Source organism: Megascapheus bottae, chromosome 31, assembly GCF_031878675.1.
Source record: "Megascapheus bottae isolate mThoBot1 chromosome 31, mThoBot2.hap1, whole genome shotgun sequence".
NCBI classification, from domain to species: domain Eukaryota; kingdom Metazoa; phylum Chordata; class Mammalia; order Rodentia; family Geomyidae; genus Megascapheus; species Megascapheus bottae.
In genome coordinates this window covers 2,232,717-2,253,096 of record NC_143539.1, presented here as the reverse complement: position 1 = coordinate 2,253,096, position 20,380 = coordinate 2,232,717, and the positions used below count along the sequence as shown (strand labels likewise).

General features: G+C 58.9%; 1 protein-coding gene across 1 annotated transcript in view; it reads left to right on the top strand.

The window, feature by feature from the left end:
* The window catches only part of Myh14 (myosin heavy chain 14), a 44,471-nt gene that overhangs the window by 17,636 nt on the left and 6,455 nt on the right, over positions 1-20,380 (top strand). The window contains exons 12-35 of the mRNA XM_090322130.1: positions 390-508; positions 1,904-2,056; positions 2,139-2,312; positions 3,141-3,314; positions 3,806-3,920; positions 5,330-5,428; positions 6,778-6,965; positions 7,885-8,006; positions 8,703-8,772; positions 9,009-9,169; positions 9,540-9,648; positions 10,014-10,145; positions 11,034-11,240; positions 12,182-12,319; positions 12,896-13,019; positions 13,202-13,373; positions 13,959-14,171; positions 14,547-14,691; positions 14,924-15,130; positions 16,215-16,319; positions 16,589-16,741; positions 17,544-17,792; positions 18,808-19,020; positions 20,143-20,355. Of these exons, the coding sequence (XP_090178256.1) occupies positions 390-508; positions 1,904-2,056; positions 2,139-2,312; positions 3,141-3,314; positions 3,806-3,920; positions 5,330-5,428; positions 6,778-6,965; positions 7,885-8,006; positions 8,703-8,772; positions 9,009-9,169; positions 9,540-9,648; positions 10,014-10,145; positions 11,034-11,240; positions 12,182-12,319; positions 12,896-13,019; positions 13,202-13,373; positions 13,959-14,171; positions 14,547-14,691; positions 14,924-15,130; positions 16,215-16,319; positions 16,589-16,741; positions 17,544-17,792; positions 18,808-19,020; positions 20,143-20,355 (3,755 nt within the window). The remainder of the gene's footprint in view (positions 1-389; positions 509-1,903; positions 2,057-2,138; positions 2,313-3,140; positions 3,315-3,805; positions 3,921-5,329; positions 5,429-6,777; positions 6,966-7,884; positions 8,007-8,702; positions 8,773-9,008; positions 9,170-9,539; positions 9,649-10,013; positions 10,146-11,033; positions 11,241-12,181; positions 12,320-12,895; positions 13,020-13,201; positions 13,374-13,958; positions 14,172-14,546; positions 14,692-14,923; positions 15,131-16,214; positions 16,320-16,588; positions 16,742-17,543; positions 17,793-18,807; positions 19,021-20,142; positions 20,356-20,380) is intronic.

The window sequence follows — 20,380 nt, the reverse complement described above, 5'->3', positions numbered from 1 at the left end:
CCCGGGGCCCCCCCGGCGTTTGGCCGTCCCCGGCGCCGCTCAGGGTGGAAACGCCTGCGTTCCGGGCAGTCCTGGGACTCGAACTCAGGGCCTGGGAGCCGTCCCGAGCCTTCTCACCCAAGGCTGGCGCTCTACCCCCGGGCCTCAGCTTCCTGGCTGGGCTGGCTTCAGACCACGGCCTTGGCCGCAGCCTCCCGGGGAGCTGAGGTTTTCCAGTCCCGGGGCGCAGCGGTTGCTTCGTTCCCGGCTCTTTGGTGGCGGGTTTTCGTCGGGTTCCCAGGAGGACACGCACACTTGTGGGGCTGAGGGCCCCGGCCCTGGGAAAGGCAGCCCCCCACGCCGTACAGCCCACTCGGGGCGCTGATTGCACCTTGCTGCCCTCCCCTCAGCCGCACAGAAGCTCTGCCGCCTCCTGGGTCTCGGGGTGACCGACTTCTCCCGCGCCCTGCTCACGCCCCGCATCAAAGTGGGCCGGGATTTCGTGCAGAAGGCTCAGACCAAGGAGCAGGTAGGCTGGGCTGGCAGAGCGCAGGCGCCGCGCAGGGAGCACCACAGCCTTCCTGGGTGCCAGCTCCTCCGTGTCCCGGTCTTTGGGCCGGGAATAGAAGTATGAATCAAAACAAAGGCCGGGCGCGGTGGCTCACGCCTGTCACCCTAGCTACTCGGGAGGCTGAGATCAGAGAATCAAGCTTCAAAGCCAGCCTGGGCACAAAAGGACCTGAGACTCTTATCTCCAATGAACCCCTAGAAAATGGGAAGTGGGGCTTGGCTCAAAGGTAGGGTTGTAGCCTTGAGCTGAAGAGCTCAGGGACAATGCCCAGGCTCAGAGGTAGGCCCAGGCTGAGTTCAAGCCCCATGACCCCCACAAAACAAAACAAAACAAAAAATCCAAAGGCCAGACTTTCTTGGGGCTGAAGGTAACCTGGAGCGCAGGTTCTGGAAGAAGGTAAATTTCAAGGCAGAGGAAATAGCAGGTACAAAGGTCCTGGGGCTGGAGCAAGCTTGATGACCAGAGGCCATTTGGAAAGTCAGGGAGGCCAGAGAGTGAAGGAGGGTCCGTGCTGTCAGGGACAAGTCAGATCATGCAAGGTCTGTAGGTCCACAGGAAGGAGGTGAATTGTATCCTGGATGCATCCAGAGGCCAGGATCTAGGTCTGTCTGTCTGTCTGTCTGTCTGTCTATCTATCTATCTATCCATCTATCTATTTTTTGGTCAGTCATGGGGCTTGAGGCTTGAACTCTGGGCCTGGGCACTGTCCCTGAGCTCTTCAGCTCAAAGCTGCTACCCTTCCCTTGAGCCACAGCACCACATTTATATGTTTAATTGATGAGAGTCTCACGGTCTTTAGTGCCTGGGCTGGCTTTGAACCCAGATCCTCAGATCTCAGCCTCCTGAGTGGCTAGGATGGCAGGCGTGAGCCACCGCCCTGGTGTACGTAAAGACTCCTTTGGCTGTTGCAAGCATAACTAGCTCCACTGAAACCGGACAGGTGGCCTATGGCTGGGAACCCAGGCTTAGTCCGGCAGCAGTGGTGGCCCAGGTCGCAGGGGTGAAAGGAAGGCCCAGCCTCGGGCTAGCGAGTTCTCAGAGCCCAGCCTTTGGGCCCGGGTGTCTGCTGGCCGCGGACCAAGCACTGAGGTCCAGGGGGAAACAAAAGACATTACGGAAAAGTAAGGAGTCAGCCTGAGTCATCTCCCCCACTTCAGAGATGAGGAAACAGGCCCAGGTTTATCTGTGGACCTGAGGGTGACAGAGCCGAGACTGAGCCCGCTGTGGGCCGTCAGTCATGGCCGGCTGCTGAGGCAGCTTGGCCTTCGTACTTAACAAGGTCAGAGGGCCCCCAGGGGTCTGGAGACTCCCCAGAGGCCAGGCCGCCTGCCCACGCCCCGGGTCTCCCCGCAGGCGGACTTCGCGCTCGAGGCCCTGGCCAAAGCCACCTACGAGCGCCTCTTCCGCTGGCTGGTGCTGCGGCTCAACCGCGCGCTGGACCGCAGCCCCCGCCAGGGCGCCTCCTTCCTGGGCATCCTGGACATCGCCGGCTTCGAGATCTTCCAGGTCTGTCCCGCGGTCCGCCCTGCGTCGTCCGCCCCGCAGTCCTCCCCGCGGTCCTCCCACTCACGCCCTCCCTGGCCCACAGCTGAACTCCTTCGAGCAGCTGTGCATCAACTACACGAACGAGAAGCTGCAGCAGCTGTTCAACCACACCATGTTCGTGCTGGAGCAGGAGGAGTACCAGCGCGAGGGCATCGCCTGGACCTTCCTGGACTTCGGCCTGGACCTGCAGCCCTGCATCGACCTCATCGAGCGCCCGGTAAGCCCGGCCAGGCTCCGCCCACCTGGGGCCGACCCCGCCCACTACATGAGCCCGGCCCCGCCCACCCACCACGAAGCCCCTCCCCCTCCCAAGGGATCCACCTACCACAAAAACCCCGCCCACCACAACAGCCACGCCCATCAAGGGTCTGTCTACAAGAACCAGGCCCTGCCCACCGCCTGGCCCCGCCCCCCAAGAGCCCACCCACCAAGACCCTGGCTGGCACAAGAGCCCCACTCCATCCCACCTGCCATCTTACACCGCCCACCAAGAACCCGCCTACGAAAGCCCCGCCCCCTCCCGCAGCCAGGCCCTGTCCACAGCAAGGCCCTGCCCCCTGCCCCTAAGCAGTACCTAGATGCTCCGCCCATATGTCACATCTCCACTCAGTACCCTGGCCCCACACACCCATCCTGCCGGGTTCTACCCAGCTGCCAGGCCCCACCCACCCACACAGGCCCCGCCCACACAGCCCGCCCAAGTCCTGCCTACCTTCCTGCCCAGCAGAGCCCAGGCCCTGCCTCGCCCCTGTCTCACCCTGAGCCCCCTCGCCTCTCCCATCAGTGTCGATCCACCTCCTCCCTGGTGCCAATGTGCCTTCTCCCATCCACCAATTCCAATGTGCCCCCTTCCTTGCTTGCTCAAGGCCCAGTGCCCAGTTCAGTGGGGAGTCAGGGCCCTTTTCCCAGCCCTGGTCACTAGCATCCATCAGGACCCCGAATGGGGCCCAGAGCAGGCTCATGGAGTTGGATGTCACTCAGAAAAGCTCTTAGCGTCCTGAGCGTCCAGTTCCAGGGTGTGATTGTCCTTTCCACCGGTGTTCAGGCCAACCCGCCTGGGCTCCTAGCCCTGCTGGATGAAGAGTGCTGGTTCCCTAAGGCCACAGACAAGTCATTCGTGGAGAAGGTGGCCCAGGAGCAGGGAGGACACCCCAAGTTCCAGCGCCCGCGGCATCTGCGGGACCAGGCAGACTTTAGTGTCCTGCACTATGCTGGCAAGGTAGGGGGCTGGCGCCAGCCTGGGTGTGGCAGGAGTGATGTCCAGGGTTGGCTGTGGTGTGGGGAGGGAGTGTGTGGGGAGCAGAGCCTGCACAGCCAGTCACCACAGGCAGGAGCTTGGAGCCCTAGGTACAGGGGCTCCCTGCGGAAGCCGCGGAGCTGTTCTGAGGGATGCGTAGGAGTTCACGAGAGAACTCCACAGCCTTTCACTCCTTCAGCACATGTGAAGAATAGAAAACAACATAGGCTTTTTGTGTGGCCAGGAGACAGGTGTACTCGGTGCTGGAGTCATTCTTTGCTGTGCCCGGGCCTGCCTGGTGGTAGAAGGGTCTGGAGAGGCCCAGGGCAGCTGGAAGGGCCAGGCGCAGTTCCCCGTGTGGACACAAGGTGGTGTCAGCGCTCTGCTCCATGCCGAGCTCCTGCTCGGAGAAGCTGGGTGGGGGACAAATCACAAATGACACCAACCTCTGACACTCCCCCCCCTCCTTTCAGGTGGACTACAAGGCCAACGAGTGGCTGATGAAGAATATGGACCCCCTGAATGACAGCGTTGCCGCCCTGCTTCACCAGAGCACAGACCGGCTCACGGCTGAGATCTGGAAAGATGGTGAGGGCCCCCTCTCGGGGAGCCAGGGAGGGAACCCCAGGCCTGGCTCAGGCCCAGAACACCCAGCCTCACAAACAGTACTTCCAGTTAGCCATGGTAGATGGACAGGTGGCAGGATTGGTGCCCCAGAATCTTTTGAATCAGACACCAGCCAAGGATGGCTGCTAGAAGCCGTGGGGACTCACCAGTTTCTAGCATTATGATTATAATGATTTTCTTTTAAAAGAAATACTCGCCAAAGCAATCAGACCAGGAAAGTAAATAAATATGGTGTCCATGTAGGGTAGCTGCAGGATATCCCAGATCACACCACATTATCTGCCTGTGATGGATTGCAGGAGCAATTTCCTTACTTGTTTTGGTGCTGAAGGTGGATGAAGAATCCTGCAGGGGAGGTGGAGTATTTTGATTCGACACCTTCCTAGATACACATAAGCATCCAGGGGTCATTCCTCTTCCTCCATTTACACTGTGATGGGGCGGAGTGCATTATTAGACATTTTTATAGGCACCCAAAGATAATGAAATGATTCCACTGGTGAGGAATTAGCTACAAGGTTGGCCCTGAGGCACTGCGCCTTGCAGGCTTTGCTCTTCGGCACAGAACCTGGCAAGCCTGCAGGGAGGACTGGAACACCAGGCTGAAGTGCTGGGCACTGTTCCTGCCACAGCAGGGGAAGAATGTGGCCACCCACATGCTGCTGGCAGGCAGAGGCAGGAACGCCAGATGCCCCATGGCAGGGCCCTGACCTTTTCCTGGCTTTGTCTGAAGCCCCAATCTGCAAAGGGAGCATTTGCAAAATGGTCTTTTGAACAGAGTCAGCAGCATGCTTTCCCCGATCTCATGTCCTCACCATTTGTGGGCTTGTTTTCATCGTTTCTGAAACTGAAAATAGTGTCACTGGAGACACACCAGCCTTGGCAATTAGACAAGGAAAAAAATCAAATAAGCAAGATGATTTCTTTCCAAAATGAAGGCACAGAGCTAATGACTGGGATACCTTGAGCTCATGAGCAGAAGACAGCAAGGGAAAATTTGTTTTTTGTCAGTCACATCATGTATACCAGAAAATGAAACAGTAGGGTGCAAAGAATATAAAATTAATCGTTGAGTTTCCTGGTAGCCAGGGCAAAAAGGGATAGGTAATGAAGCAGAGCCAGCTTCAGTATTCAGGGAGGATGTTTTCACCTTCTGTGCTGAATCTGTTCTTGCCGTCCATAAAATGTGAACAGGAGTCGGAAAGCTCCTGGCTTAACTTCCAAGTTCCTGCTGCCTGCTACGCTCTGTACTGCAAATAACCCTCTCCTCTTTTTCTTTCTGTCACCTTCTTTCCCTCCTCTCTTCATGCATCTCTCCTCTGCCATCTCCCCTGCATCTCCCCCACCTCTCCTCTGCCCTTCTCCCCCAGAACATGGGGGCCTCCAGCAGTTTGCTTCCCTGGGTTCCTTCCCGCCTTCGTCCCCAGGATCTCCATGGAGATGCAGTTCTGCCCTGTCTCCACCAGGGGGTGGGTGTGCCCATCCACGGTGAGGCCGTCCCAACAAGGGGCTCTGTGTGTGTGTGTGTGTGTGTGTGTGTGCGCGCGCATGTGCACCTGTGGTCCAAACCCGGGCCTGATGCCTGCCCCATACCCCTGTCTGTGCAGAGGTCTCTCTTCTTCCTTGCCTCTTCTCTGGGTCCTCCATGTTTCCAGACAGAATCTTCCAGTAAAGTTTTTCTTTGAACTAAATCCAAAAGTACAAATGACCTGTCTTAAGTGATGCAGTGCTAGCTTGCCAGGTTGGAAGGCTCTGGGCTCCATCCCCAGTACTGCAGAAGAATAAAAAAAATACAAAGTGAGGGCTGGGAGTTTGGCCTAGTGGTAGAGTGCTTGCCTCGTGTGCACGAAGCCCTGAGTTTGATTCCTCAGTATTACATACTCAGAAAAAGCCAGAAGTGGTGCTGAGGCTCAAGTGGTAGAGCTCTAGCCTTGAGAAAAATCCAAGGACGGTGCTCAGGCCCTGAGCTCAAGGCCAGGAGTGACAAAAAAAAAAAAAAAGATACAACTCCTCCCTCCTGTTAAGGAGCTGGAGTCACCACAGTCAGTGAGCCACACCCCCGGGAGTCTCCTTGTGTTCCTTACCAATGTGACAGTCACTGAAGGCTTTGTGGTAGGGGGAGGAAAAGGCGCATCTGAATCCTGACCGCGTCCCGGTGGTCCAGCTGGCTACCCACAGGGGGGCGGTTTTGCAGAACACCACAATCCATCCAGCTCTGGGTTCCCTGGAAATCAGATCTTGGTGGAAAATGGCTGAGTCGAGGGCTCTTTGCTCTCCTGGGAGATGTCTTGGGGGCCATGGGTGGTGTGTCCAGAGCGGATGTGGACGGGGTCTTGGGATAAGCACGTCTGCAGTGGGCTGTGCTGCAGGAGGTGGGTGTGTTCAGAGTGGGCGTGGCTGTGACTTCTGATGGTGGGCGTGCCTATAGTCGGGTGGTGGGCGGGGCCGTGGGGAGCGGGCGTGGCCGGCGGTGTAGGGGAGGGGGCGCGTCCACAGTGCCCATGGCGGGGCTGGTGGGCAGGTGCGTCCACGTTAGGTGTGATCGGTTTGTGGGTGGGGCCTGGTGGGCTCATCAAAGGCTGCGGTGGCCCTTGAGCGTCGCTCCCCTCCACTTTCCTCCTCTAAGAAACTGCGTTGGGGCAGACATGGGAGGATCTTGTACAAATTTGAGGCCAACCCAGGCAAAGTTAGGGCAACCTTCTCTCGGGGACAACATAATACAGAAAAGCGCTGGGGATGCGCTTGGAGGCTGCTCCTCCTGACCTTGGCTGGCCCAGTCCCCTCACGCCTCTCTCTCTTTGCGTCTCCCCCCACCCAGTGGAGGGCATCGTGGGCCTGGAGCAGGTGAGCAGCCTGGGGGACGGCCCCCCCGGTGGCCGGCCCCGCCGAGGGATGTTCAGAACCGTGGGGCAGCTCTACAAGGAGTCCCTGAGCCGACTCATGGCCACGCTGAGTAACACCAACCCCAGCTTCGTCCGCTGCATCGTCCCCAACCATGAGAAGAGGGTGAGTGGTCGAGCCCCTGGGTGGCAAGATGGGGATGGAGGGGCCGCCAGACCCACAGCAGACCCCAGGACCCTGGCCTGGCTCTGGCATTGAGCAGCTGCTTCCATTCCCAGGCTTGGTGCCATCTTGGGAAAACAGCTCTGTTCACATGACCCAAGTTTACTGAGACCTTCCCACATTCCAAGTCCAGGACTTGGGAGTACAACAGGGGGAAGAGCAGGGGGGAGGGGGAGGACCTGTGCCCAGGGAGCTTAGATACTCAGCTAACCACCTAGGACTCATGTACAGGTGAATTTATAGGAACAGTACTTGATACATCGAGTTTGATCTAGTCAGGGAAATCCAAGAAGACTCCAGGAGAAGGTGACATCTGTATTGGTATTCCAAGCTTGTGCAAAGGCCCTGTGTGGTAGGTCGGAGCATGGGAGGCAAGCATTTGGAGATGGTCATGGAATGGAGGGGGTGGTTATTTCCAGGAAGGTTTTCTTATTGGGAGTGTTAGAGAATGGGACCTACAGAAAAGGGCAGGGTGAGAATTTAGACACCCATGCGCAGCCTAAATGTTGTTTTCCTGAGTGTTGGAGCTGTGGTGACTGTCTGGGTCCCTCATTCTCAGGGGTGCACAGCTAAGGTGCCCGTCGTCTTTGCATCCCAGAAGTGGGGTCAGGGTTGAACTGCAGGGGTTTTTCTTTCCGCTAGACTTCTGCCATGGGTGTCTCGCTTTCAGCGGCCCAAAAGACTCCTTGGCTCTGCTTGTTCACAGACTCACAGCGCCCAGAGCATGGGCCTTTCTGCCTGGCTCTTTTCCAGGCTCGTAGTAGGTGTGTGGTCAGCTGTAGGCTGGACCGGCCAGGTGCTGAGCACACACAGTGCCGCGGTGCCCCTGGGGGCCGCCGCTGACCACGCGTGTCCCCTGCAGGCCGGGAAGCTGGAGCCACGGCTGGTGCTGGACCAGCTGCGCTGCAACGGCGTGCTGGAGGGGATCCGCATCTGCCGCCAGGGCTTCCCCAACCGCATCCTCTTCCAGGAGTTCCGGCAGCGGTGAGCGGGAGGGGAAGGGCGGACCTGGGTTCAAGCCTCCCCCCACCCTGTGCGGCCTTAGAGCTGGGGGCACAGGGAGAAGGTGCTTGCTAAGCCTTGCGTTGCTCCACTGCAAGGCAGGAAACCCCTCCCCTCTCTCCACTCCCCCAGGGCACCTGAGCACGCTGCTGAGGCAGTTTTAGAGGGGCAGAGCCCTCAAACCACGAAGTGGAACTCACCTAAATTTTCTGCAATGTGCAAATTAAAAAGGAAACATTAGCAGGCCTGGTGGTGCACGCCTGTAACCCCAGCTCCTCGGGAAGGGGAGGCAGGAGGGTCAGGAGTTCTGGGCCATCCTGCGCCACAGAGCAGGACGCTGTGGGAAATCCAGATGCTGGTGGCTGGCACTTGGTGTCCCAGCTCCGTAGGACACTGAGATCTGAGGCTCTCAGTTCAAATCCAACCTGGACAGAAATGTTTGTGAGCCTCTTCTCACCAGCAAGAAATCAGAAGTGGAGCTGTGGCTCAAGTGGTAGGGCGCCAGCACTGAATGACATTGCTCAGGGACTGCGTCCGGGCCCCAGTTCAAGCCCCAGGCTCTGCACTGCGAACACACACCCCTAGCAGCGGGATATTCTGCATCTCCGGTTCCCTGCAAAGCTTTGGGCATCCGTGGGTACCACGGCTCACGTAACCCTCTGCCCCCTGCCCTCGCAGGTACGAGATCCTCACGCCCAACGCCATCCCCAAGGGCTTCATGGATGGAAAGCAGGCCTGCGAGAAAATGGTGAGTGGGGATGGGCCTGGGCTGCGCATGCGCAGGAGCCACAACCAGGAGCCAGGGCCTGGGGTGCGCATGCGCAGGAGTCCTAGTGATGGGGGAAGGATGGAGGGGAAAAGGAGAGAGGGAGGGAGAAAAAAGAGAGGGAGGGGGAAAGAGGTGGACTTTCCTTCTGGCCACCCCCCTATCACCATCACCTCTGACCACCTCTCCCCTACTCACCACCCCTCCCCCAAACACAGATCCAGGCCTTGGAGCTGGACCCCAACCTCTACCGCGTGGGACAGAGCAAAATCTTCTTCCGGGCAGGGGTCCTGGCTCAGCTGGAAGAGGAACGGGACCTGAAGGTCACAGACATCATCGTGTCGTTCCAGGCAGCTGCCCGAGGCTACCTGGCTCGCAGGTGTGGGGGGGGGTGCACTGGCTCGGGGGAGAGAGGTTGACCAGATGGCTCCCGGCCTACGCGATGGTAGAGGGAGCTGCAGTGTGAGCAGGGGCACAAAGGGAAGGTACTGTAGGCAGGAGAGCGGCAACTTGTGCTGGGAGACCCGGGCGGCTGACACATCCCAGGATGCAAAAAGACTGTCGCCTTCAAAATGGCTGCAGAGGTTGGCGTGGTGCGGTCCCCCTGTAGTACCAGCTACTCAGGAGGTGCAGCCAGGAGGATTTTAGGCCAGTCCAGGCCGGGCCCTGGGCTCCATCCCAGCCCCAAATCAAAGAAGTTGCCCGCTGTGCCAGGGCCCGGAGGGTGACAGACCCCGCTCGGTCCCCAGGGCCTTCCAGAGGCGCCAGCAGCAGCAGAGCGCGCTGCGGGTGATGCAGCGGAACTGCGCCGCCTACCTCAAGCTCAGGAACTGGCAGTGGTGGCGGCTCTTCATCAAGGTGAGGCCAGGGTGGGGCCCAAGCAGCGGCGGCTCCGGGACTCCGTCCACGAGGACCTGGGCCTCCCTATTATTGTGTTTAAGATGGAGCCAATAGACACAACCTTCCTTACCCAGTGTTCTTCAGCTAGAAAGTGGCACACACACGGCCTGGGAAACAGACACCGCCCGGCCTCCACGGTCAGTGTGGGGGTGCAGGCCGGGAATCCCTGCACCCAGGAGCCGCAAGGGACTTCGGGAGCCAGGGCTGAGTCCGGGCTCACAGGAGGATGTGTGTGACACTGAAGGGACAGGAGGTGGAGCAGCCAGGTGACAGGACTTGGGCAGACAGCCCCGCCCCCCACCCACCACACCCGCTTCCCCTAGGTGAAGCCCCTGCTGCAGGTGACGCGGCAGGACGAGGTGCTGCAGGCCCGCGCCCAGGAGCTGCAGAAAGTGCAGGAGCTGCAGCAGCAGAGCGCCCGCGAAGTGGGCGAGCTCCAGAGCCGCCTGACGCAGGTGAGGGGCGGGCGGTGGGTGGGGCCCATGCGGGAGCTGCCAGCCTGGCCCCTGCCAGAGGGGCGTGGTCGGGATGACTGTGGGCGTGGTCTAGGTGTGAAGGGCGTGGTCGGGGCTAGGTGGGATGGGATGGGGGCGTGGTCGCTGAAACCAAGTGAGTGGGCGTGGCTGGTGCAGGGCAGGGCTTCCGACTGAGCCCAGTCCAGCCCTGGGGTTAATTGTGAACGCAGTTGAGCTGCACAGCCAAGTTGCCCAGGCTGCTGCACTGTGCAATTTGGGGACCACCGCAGAGTAGGGTCCAGCTGGCTAGGGTTGTGTTCTGCAAGTGGTAGATTTCCAACTGTTCCCAGTATTTTATCATCTTGAAATGCCGGGGTGCCTAGTATGGTGGGTGCACCTGGGAGGTAGAGGCAGGAGGATCCTGCATTAGAAGCTAGGATGATGATGTTGATGATGATGTTGATGATGATGATGATGTCATCAAAGCAAACCCTGTTTTGAGTATTTTCCTGTTGATTTTTTTCCCCGAATTATTTGGATTAGGTTCTGGGCATCAGAGTACAGTAAATAACAAAGGAGAAAGACCCTCAGGGGTTTCTCCAGAGCAAGGGCTGAAACTGGAGAACCTGGGGGCTAGAGAAGGCTGGGCAGGGAGGAGGAGGCGGCTGGGAGAGCCAGGCTTGTAAGGATGAATAGAAAGGACTGCTCCGGTGATTTTCTGAGCTATGGGAGCCCAGGGCAGGCCCAGCCCGAGCACTGTGACCCCCTCCTCACTCCAGGCTCCCAGGAGTGAGGCCTCTCAGGGCCAAGAAAATTAGGGAACAAGGGAAGCCCTGGAGTGAGAGGGGGCACCCTGGCAGTGCCCACTGACGGGACCTCACCCCGCAGTTGGAAGAGGAGCGTGCCCGCCTGGCCGAGCAGCTGCGCGCTGAGGCAGAGCTGTGTGCAGAGGCCGAGGAAACAAGGGGCCGGCTGGCCGCACGAAAGCAGGAGCTGGAGCTGGTGGTGACAGAGCTGGAGGCCCGGGTGGGTGAGGAGGAGGAGTGCAGCCGCCAACTGCAAGCCGAGAAGAAGAGGATGCAGCAACACATTCAGGTCTGTGTGTCCCATCAGAGGGCCCAGGCGCAGGCCCCCCCCAAGCGCAGGCCCCGCCCACCAGCCCCTTCTCCCTCTGCTTCTACCACTTGTGTTCCTGGGACATGAATTCACAGAAAACTCAGATCAGAGGGGCTGAAGCCACAAGGAAATACAAGTGCTCATATATTGGTTCACATATTGGAGTCTCTCTAGAATGTGAAGCTTCAGGTACTGCTGGACTCAGGCATTCCAGTTGTCTGCCCCTGTACTGCTGTTTGCAGGCACATTTCGTTCCCCTATGACTAATGCCTACCCTGGGCATGGTGGCCCATGCCTGTAATCCCAGCTCCTCAGAAGGCAGAGGTAGGAAGATCTCAAGTTTGAAGCTAGCCTGAGCAAAGTTATGTCTAGAAAATAAAATAATGCTTCAGACCCTCAGTTCTACCCTCAGTACACTGGGGGAGGAGGGCACAGAATGTCCCTTGGAGATGGCTGCGGGGTGACCTCTGGCTGCTGGAGAGGCTGTGAGGTGACTTCCTGGTTAATAAGGAACCAATACTTGCATGTCAGCCAGAGCCACACCAGGCCCTGGGGTCAGGCAGATAAAGTGGCAGAGGCATAGCATACAGGAGACTGTTTGGCCCGGCCACTGGAGACCCCTGTGTGTACCCAGCAGGCAGCTTAATTGCCTGGTGCCTGGCATAGCTGTGGGCATCATCTGTAGATTCATTATATTATTTCTGTCCCTGCTTATTATTTCTAATCTTTGCCCCGTACACTGCACCCCAAATCTGAAGTTTCTGCAGACAGCAATTTTTATCTAGTGCACTCAATAAAAATAAATAAGTATTTGGTGAGCCAGTGCATGACTGGAAACCAGGAAGATCCGGTCCAACCGTGCCTAGTGGGGTGAACTTTCCTGGAGTCACAAGATAGGGGTGACTTTCTCCCCACTGCAGGAGCTGGAGACCCACCTGGAGGCTGAGGAGGGGGCGCGGCAAAAGCTGCAGCTGGAGAAGGTGACCACGGAGGCAAAGATGAAGAAGTTTGAGGAGGACTTGCTGGCCCTGGAGGACCAGAACGCCAAGCTGAGCAAGGTGGGGGCTGAGAGCTGAGTGAGGTGGGCGTGTCCTCAACAGGAAGCCACACCCACTTGCCGAGGGCGGGGTTGCAAGGGACAAGAGCCACATCAGTGCCAGGTGTGGTGGCACCTAGACTTTGATTCTAACTCCTTGGGAGGCAGAAGGAGGAGGATCTGAGCGTGAGGCCCATCAAGGCAAAATCAGCAAGGCCCTGTCTCCACAAGGAAATACAGCTCCGTGCGGCAGGGGGAGCCTGAGGTCCCAGCTAGTCAGACACTAGAGACAGGGAGGATCTAGGTTGGAAGCCCGCCTGGCAAAATAGTGAGACTCAGTCTCAGTTAATAAACTGGGACATGGTAGTGTGTGCCTGCCACTGTAGCTATACAGGAGGCTCACGGTCTGTGGCCAGCCCCAAGCAAAAGCAAATGCCAGGCATCTCCCGAGCCTGTTTGCTGTGTGCTGGTTGAGTGTGAGGTGTAGGATCCACAGATGACAGCTCTCAGATGCAGGTGGGTGGGGTGGTGGTGCCTGGGCCTTGTGCCCCTGGCTAGGGAGAACAGGGGGCTCCTGACCAGCTTGCCCCCTCCCCAGGAGCGGCGTCTGCTGGAAGAACGCCTGGCTGAGTCCTCGTCCCAGGCGGCCGAGGAAGAGGAGAAGATCAAGAGCCTGAATAAGCTTCGGCTCAAGTACGAGGCCACCATCACCGACATGGAAGGTGCGTGCCGCCTTGTGGGGGCTGTGGGGACCTTGCTAGCTCTGGGGAGGGAGCACTTAGGGGTTTTCGCCTGCCGGATGGCATGGGAGCCTGAGTCAGAGGGGGGAGGAAGAGGACGAGGAGGAGGAAGGGGAGGGAAGCAGGCAAAGGGCTGACAGTGCCCGCCCGGCCCTTGCCCACAGACCGGCTGCGCAAGGAGGAGAAGGGGAGGCAGGAGCTGGAGAAGCTGAAGCGGCGGCTGGACGGGGAGAGCTCAGAGCTGCAGGAGCAGATGTTGGAGCAGCAGCAGCGGGCGGAGGAGCTGCGCACGCAGCTGGGCCGAAAGGAGGAGGAGCTGCAGATGGCCATGCTCAGGTGCGGCCCTCCTGCCCCTCGCTCACCAGACCTGCCACCCGAGGCGCCGGCCTGCGGATCAGGCTGTGGGCCTTATGTCCTCTGCCAGGCACAGCAGGAAAAGGGAAGCCCATGTGGCCTAGAACCCACGGCCCTGTGTGCAGCCAGTCACCCTTGAGTCCAGCCTAGCGGGAGCCTGGGCCTCCCCTTCCAGGCGTCCCCCAGTGTCTCCTGGCTGAACTTCCTCTTCTGTAAAGTGGGGGCACTTACAGGAAGCGAGGGGTTCATGAGAGAAAGCCCTCACCCAGGACTGGATCAGGGTCTGGCCCCCGGCTAAGCGCTGGCTGTGTTCATCAGGACTATTTATTTCCCCCGTTCTTTTGTCCTTAGTTTATCAGGTAAGATCTCAAGCTTGTCTTCTAGCTAGCGTCAGACCTCGATCCTCCCACCTCCACGTCCCAAGCAGCGGGATTACAGGAGGCGCCACCACACCCAACCACCATCCCAGACGAGGAAGCTCCCTCCATCCTTTCCAGTCCCAGGAGAACCATCCTTGCCCACCCTCTGCCGCCATGCCATTGCCATGGCCCTTGTCGCCCCCTGCAGGGTGGAGGAGGAGGGTGGAGCCCGGGCCCAACTGCTCAAGTCCCTCCGGGAGGCGCAGGCTGGCCTGGCAGAGGCCCAGGAAGACCTGGAGACCGAGAGAGCAGCAAGGGCCAAGGCCGAGAAGCAGCGCCGAGACCTGAGCGAGGAGCTGGAGGCGCTGCGGGGCGAGCTAGAGGACACGCTGGACTCCACCAACGCACAGCAGGAGCTGCGGTGAGGCCCGGCCTGGGCAGGGACTGGGGGGCCCCACACCCCAGCTCCAGGACTGGCCTGAAAGGAGCTGAGGTCAGCGATGAGTCCACTCTGTGGCCAACCTAGGGGTCCTGAAGGTTTGGACGGAAAATCCCAGTCCAGAATAGTGAGAATTTTAATGGCGTGATACAGGGCATTTGTAGATAATAAGCCAAGACCTTGAAGTGGAGTCTATGGGAAAAGATCCAGTAGGGTTTTGAGTGACAAGTAGGAGTTCACACTGAACACTGTCGCGGCCCCCACCCCGATGTCCCACGTGCAGTGCAGTCTTGAGAGAGAACAAGTCCCCTTTCCTCCAGTCTGCAGTCGTGTACCCATCTTCTTTTCCCTATTAAGCTCCAAGAGGGAGCAGGAGGTGACAGAGCTGAAGAAGGCTCTGGAAGAGGAAGCACGCGTTCACGAAGTGGCCGTCCAGGATCTGCGGCAGCGGCACGGCCAGGCGCTGGGAGAGCTGGCAGAGCAGCTGGAGCAAGCCCGGAGGGTGGGTGGGCATGGATGAGGAGAGGGGGACTGGGGGGGGCAGGACCCTTGGCCAGCTCCAGGCCCTCCTCACCTTCGACAGCAGCGTTGAGTTTGTGATATGGGCCCAGATGTGCTGGGGTCCCACAGGGAAGGGGGGGCTTCTCCCTCTGGGGAGAGAGGCCTGTGGCGAAAGCGTACTGAGCTGCTGGAAGACAGGACCTGACCCTTGGCTCACCTCCCTGCCATAACAGGGCAAAGGTGCATGGGAGAAAACCCGCCTGGCCCTGGAGGCAGAGGTGTCCGAGCTACGGACAGAACTGAGCAGCCTGCAGACCTCACGGCAGGAGAGTGAGCAGAAGAGGCGCCGCCTGGAGTCCCAGCTGCAGGAGGTTCAGGGCCGTGCAGGCGATGGGGAGCGCGCCCGGGTCGAGGCCTCTGAGAAGCTGCAGCGGGCCCAGGTGAGTGGTGTGCCGGGGTTGGGGGGGGTTGTGGGGAGGCCATGCTGTGTGACCTTGGATAAGATGCTTACCCTCTCTGGACTTCTGGGGATTCAGTCCAACCCCGTGGCCCCTTCCAGCCCCTATGAGTTAATAATTTGCTGAATGGCTCTTCTGTGCTAATGTTCCCTTTGTTTGGTGACCTCTGCATCATTTGAGCCCCAACACCAACCTTTTCTTTTCTCTTTCCTTTTTGTTTTCCCCCATCCTGGGGCTTGAACTCAGGGCCTGAGCACTGTTCTTGGGTTTTCTCAAGGCTAGAGCTCTACCACTTGAGCCATAGCACCACTTCCAGCTTTTTCTATGTGTGTGGGATGGAGGAATCGAACCCAGGTCTTGGTGTATGGCAGGCAAGCCCTCTACCACTAGCCCGAACTTCCGGCCCTGCCTTTCTTTTTCTCTTTTTTTCTTTTTTTTTCTTTTTGTTTTTTTGCCAGTCCTGGGCTTGAGCTCAGGGCCTGAGCACTGTCCTTGGACTTTCTCAAGGCTAGAGCTCTACCACTTGAGCCTCAGCACCACTTCCAGCTTTTTTCTATATATGTGGTACCAAGGAATCGAACCCGGGTCTTCGTGCATGCCAGGCAAGCACTTTAACCACTGGGCCAAACTTTCTTTTTCAAGAGAAGGTTTTACTAACTGCTCAGTCTGTCCTCAAACTCACAGTACTTTCAACTCCTCCCAGGTAGCCGTGATTATTGATGTGCATTACCACACTCGGCGCTCTCTCTGTCTCTGTCTCTGTCTCTCTCTGAGCAAGCACCACTCAGTCTGATGCTTGCTAGGCAGGTGCTCTACCTCTTTAGCCACAGCACCATTTCCCACGTTTTCTGAATAGTTCCTTGGAGGTAAGAGGCCCACGGGACAGTGCTCGCCGCGTGCCGCCATCTCTGTAATTCCACGTGGGGTGGATCCTGTGCAGTGCGTGGTCAGAGCCGCCCCACGTCTGGGCAGCCTCCGTCCCCGTCCATGCCTGGGTGTGGCCGGGATCTGAGACACGGGGACCCCAGGTGGGACCCTCCATTTCATCCTCATCCCACCTCCGCAGGCTGAGCTGGAGAACGTGTCCGGCGCGCTCAGCGAGGCGGAGTCCAAGGCCATCCGACTGGCCAAGGAGCTGAGCAGCACCGAGGCCCAGCTGCACGATTCCCAGGTGACCTCGCCTGGCCCCTCCCTAGAAAGCCACGCCCCCACGGGACAGACCACGCCCCTCGGCCAATGCCCCATCTGGCAAACCCAAAACCACGCCCCTCCATGTCAAAGCTCCACCCACTGCTGTGTTCAAGCAGGTCCCATTCCCCAAGCCCCACCCTCCCGGCCCTGGCTCCACCCCTGCAATGCTACCTGCCCCGCCCACCATGCCCGCCCACCCCCTCTCTGGTCCGCTCCACCAGCCTGACCTTCCCTCCCCTCTACCCACAGGAGCTGCTGCAGGAGGAGACCAGGGCTAAACTGGCCTTGGGGTCCCGCGTGCGAGCCATGGAGGCCGAGGCGGCCGGGCTGCGGGAGCAGCTGGAAGAAGAGGCAGCGGCCCGGGAGCGGGCGGGCCGGGAGCTGCAGAGCGCCCAGGCCCAGGTGGGCAGCGAATGTACCTTCACAGAGGCGTGGCCCCTGAGGGGCCCCACGCAGGGCAGCACACCGCCTGGGGCCCCTCAGGGACGCTCCTGCCCACCCACTGTGGCACGCCCATCCTCCTGGTTGAGGCGGGCTGCTCTCCCTGCCCCGCAGTCCTCCCCAGCCCACCCCACGCACCTTGGCGGCCCATCCTCAGAGCTGACCAGGCCGTCCATGCTCACAACCCTCCCACAGCCCCTGCCTGCGGTCACCCCTCAAAGGGGAGCTCCAAAGCCAGGCGTAATGTTGCACACCGGTAATCCCACCAGTTCAAGCCCAGCCTGGGCTACATCGCAGAATCTAGTCTCCAAAAACAATTACCTAGCCCCCAGATACAAAGTGGAACTCCACTGGAGTAAGATTAGGGGTGAGTTAGGTCCCCAGCACTGCCCAGCATGGAGCCCAATGTATGGTGGACTGGCCTTCAACTAGCCAACTCCTAGGCATGCATCAGAGCCCATACCCAAATGCCTCCTCCCCGGGAGCTCTTCTGAATATTCGGAAGAGGCACTGAAACCATGTACAGATTCGCTCTACTATAGACTCCATTTCCTTGGCTCAGTGTCTCCTTTAGGCTGGGGGTGACTCTTCATGGAAGGACCCCTGTCTGAGTCATGGATGGGTCTGACGGTGATTTGAGTCTTGTGGGGGAAGTCGCCCATCCCTGTCCACTCTGAGCTGGGAAGCCCTGGGGCCCTGGGAGAGGGGGCCCTGCTGGCTCGCACCTGGATCACCTTCCCCTGACTTTTCTTCCTCTCCCCAGCTCTCAGAGTGGCGGAAACGCCAGGAAGAGGAGGCCGGGGCACTGGAGGCTGGGGAGGAGGCCAGGCGCCGGGCCGCCAGGGAGGCAGAGACCCTGGCTCAGCGCCTGACAGAGAAGACGGAGGCTGTGGAGCGCCTGGAGCGGGGCCGGCGCCGGCTGCAGCAGGAGCTGGACGACGCCACCATGGATCTGGAGCAGCAGCGGCAGCTCGTGAGCTCCCTGGAGAAGAAACAGCGCAAGTTTGACCAGGTGTGTGCCTCAGTTTACCCAGCTTGGAGCTGGCTCAGCCGATCTATCCCCTACCCCTACCACCATCCTACGAGGAGTCACTGGTGGAGAAGGCTGACTGCTCTTCCCCTGGGCCCTGGAAAGTAGGCCACCCCGTGTGCCCTGAATTGCACCTCCCTGTCACTTTGGAGGTGTCCTCCTTTGGATGGCTGCAGCCCCCCAGGGTGCCAGGAGCAGTGGAGGAAATAGCACATCTCCCTGCACCCTGACTAACCTGCTAGGTACCTCAGGGACACTCGCCTTCCCCATCCCAGCCTCACTTTACCCATCGGGGAAGCGGGTATGATGCTGAGTAATGGGCCAGCCAGCCCTGAGGACGAGCTTCCCATCGCCAAGAATCAGCAGGGTGTGTGAGTCAGCTCCCGCCTACGCTAGGCAGTGCCCCAGGGGATTGGTATACACAGGGGAGGGGAACAGGGTGTGTGCTGCACACCTGTAATCCCCGCTTCTCGCTTCTCGGGAAAGTGGAGGCAGGATTGTGACTCTGAAGCCAGGCTGAGCGGAGTATTCACAAGGTCCTGTCTCAGTCCCTGGGGGTGATGGTGGACATTTGTCCTCTGGGCTATGGAGGGAGGGGGAAGCCTATAAATAGGTGGATCGCTGTCCAGCTGGTGTGGCCAAAAGCTAAGCTCTACCTACTGGGAAAAAAGGAAGGGGATCGTGTGGTCAAGTGATAGGGTGTCTGTTTGACAAGAATAAGGCCCTGAGTTCAAATCCCAGTACCAATACATTGTGTGTGTGTGTGTGTGTGTGTACACTGAAGTGGAAGGAAGCTCTCTCAGCTGGGTAAGTGGACCAAAGGATCAGTTGGTTCCATCCGTCCAGAACCAATCTGGTTTGGGATGACACTGGAGCTGTACACGCCTGCCCGGGCCCTGTCTCTGTCCTGCCTCTCCTCAGTCTTGTGTCTGGGTTTCTGTCTCCTCCTTCCCTGCTTCCTGACACACACCTCATCTGCTCCTCACTTCTCTTCCAGCTACTGGCGGAAGAGAAGGCAGCGGTGCTGCGGGCAGTGGAGGACCGTGAGCGGGTGGAGGCCGAGGGCCGGGAGCGCGAGGCCCGGGCTCTGTCTCTGGCTCGGGCCCTGGAGGAGGAGCAGGAAGCCAGGGAGGACCTGGAGCGCCAGAATCGGGCTCTGCGGGCCGAGCTGGAGGCACTGCTGGGAAGCAAGGACGACGTGGGCAAGAACGTGAGCAGCTGGCACACTCAGGATGCCATGGCGGGAGGGGGCGTGTGCGCACGCGCGCACACACACACACACACACACACACACACACACACACACACACACACGCATGTATCCCACAGGTCGTGGGTCATCCACAAGCCCAGAGCCAGCTCAGATTGCACTCACTCTAATCCGTGTCCACACATGATTCCCACGAATGCTGCCACGGGGAAGTGAGCGCACACGGGGACTCAAGAAACTCCAAGGAAGGAAGCCACCATGCGCTGGACTCAGCCCTGATGCAGCGCATGCTCAGACTGGACTTGCCAACTTTAGACCATGAATTTATGGTTGCAAAGCTGGTATCTAGCCGGCGCAGTGGCGCACACCTGCAGTCCTAGCTATTCAGGAAGTTGAGATGTGGAAATCATGGCTCCAAGCCAGCCTGGGCAAGAGTCACCGTGAGACGCTGCTCTCCAATTAACCTTTTTTTTTGGCCAGAGTGTAGCTGTGGTGCAGAACACCAACCTTAAGTGAAGAGCTAAGGGCTAATGCCCAGGCCCTGGGTTCAAGACCCGATATGGGCACAAAATAATAATAATAAAAGAAAGACCCTCTCTGTGTCCCTGAGATCAGAATACTTCACTTCTATGATTTCTGGAGAGGTGGCTCAGGTAGCAAAGGGGAAAAAAAAAGTCATCTTGGATTTTCTGAAAGTTTTTTCTTAATTATACATTGCCCTGTACGATGCAGACTTTTGTGATTTTTTTTTGTCGGTCATGGGGCTTGAACTCGGGGCCTGGACAGTCTCTGAGCAGTCCAGCTCAAGGCTACCACTCTACCCTGGAGTCACAGTGCCACTTCCCATTTTCTAGTGATTAATCGGGGAGAAGAGTTTCATGGACTTTTAGTGCCCGGGCTGGCTTTGAACCCTGATCCTCAGATCTCAGCTAGGATTACCAGTGTGAGCCACTGCCCCCAGCTCTCATAAAATGTTTTAGGGTGACTTAGAATAAGACACGCTTCAGGCTAGGCACACACACTTGCTGTCTCCGCATCCTTCACTGGACCCCTGCCCCTTCCCTTGGGTACTCAGGTGCCACCCCTCCACCCCTGCTCACTGTTCCTGCCCCTCCCCGCCAGGTGCACGAGCTGGAGCGCACGTGCAGGGTCGCAGAGCAGGCGGCCAGTGAGCTGCGCACGCAGGTGACAGAGCTGGAGGATGAGCTGACGGCTGCCGAGGACGCCAAGCTGCGCCTGGAGGTGACCGTGCAGGCCTTGAGAGCCCAGCACGAGCGTGACCTGCAGGGCCGGGACGAGGCCAGCGAGGAGCGGCGAAGACACCTGGCCAAGCAGGTACAGTCGGGAGGCCAGCTGCACA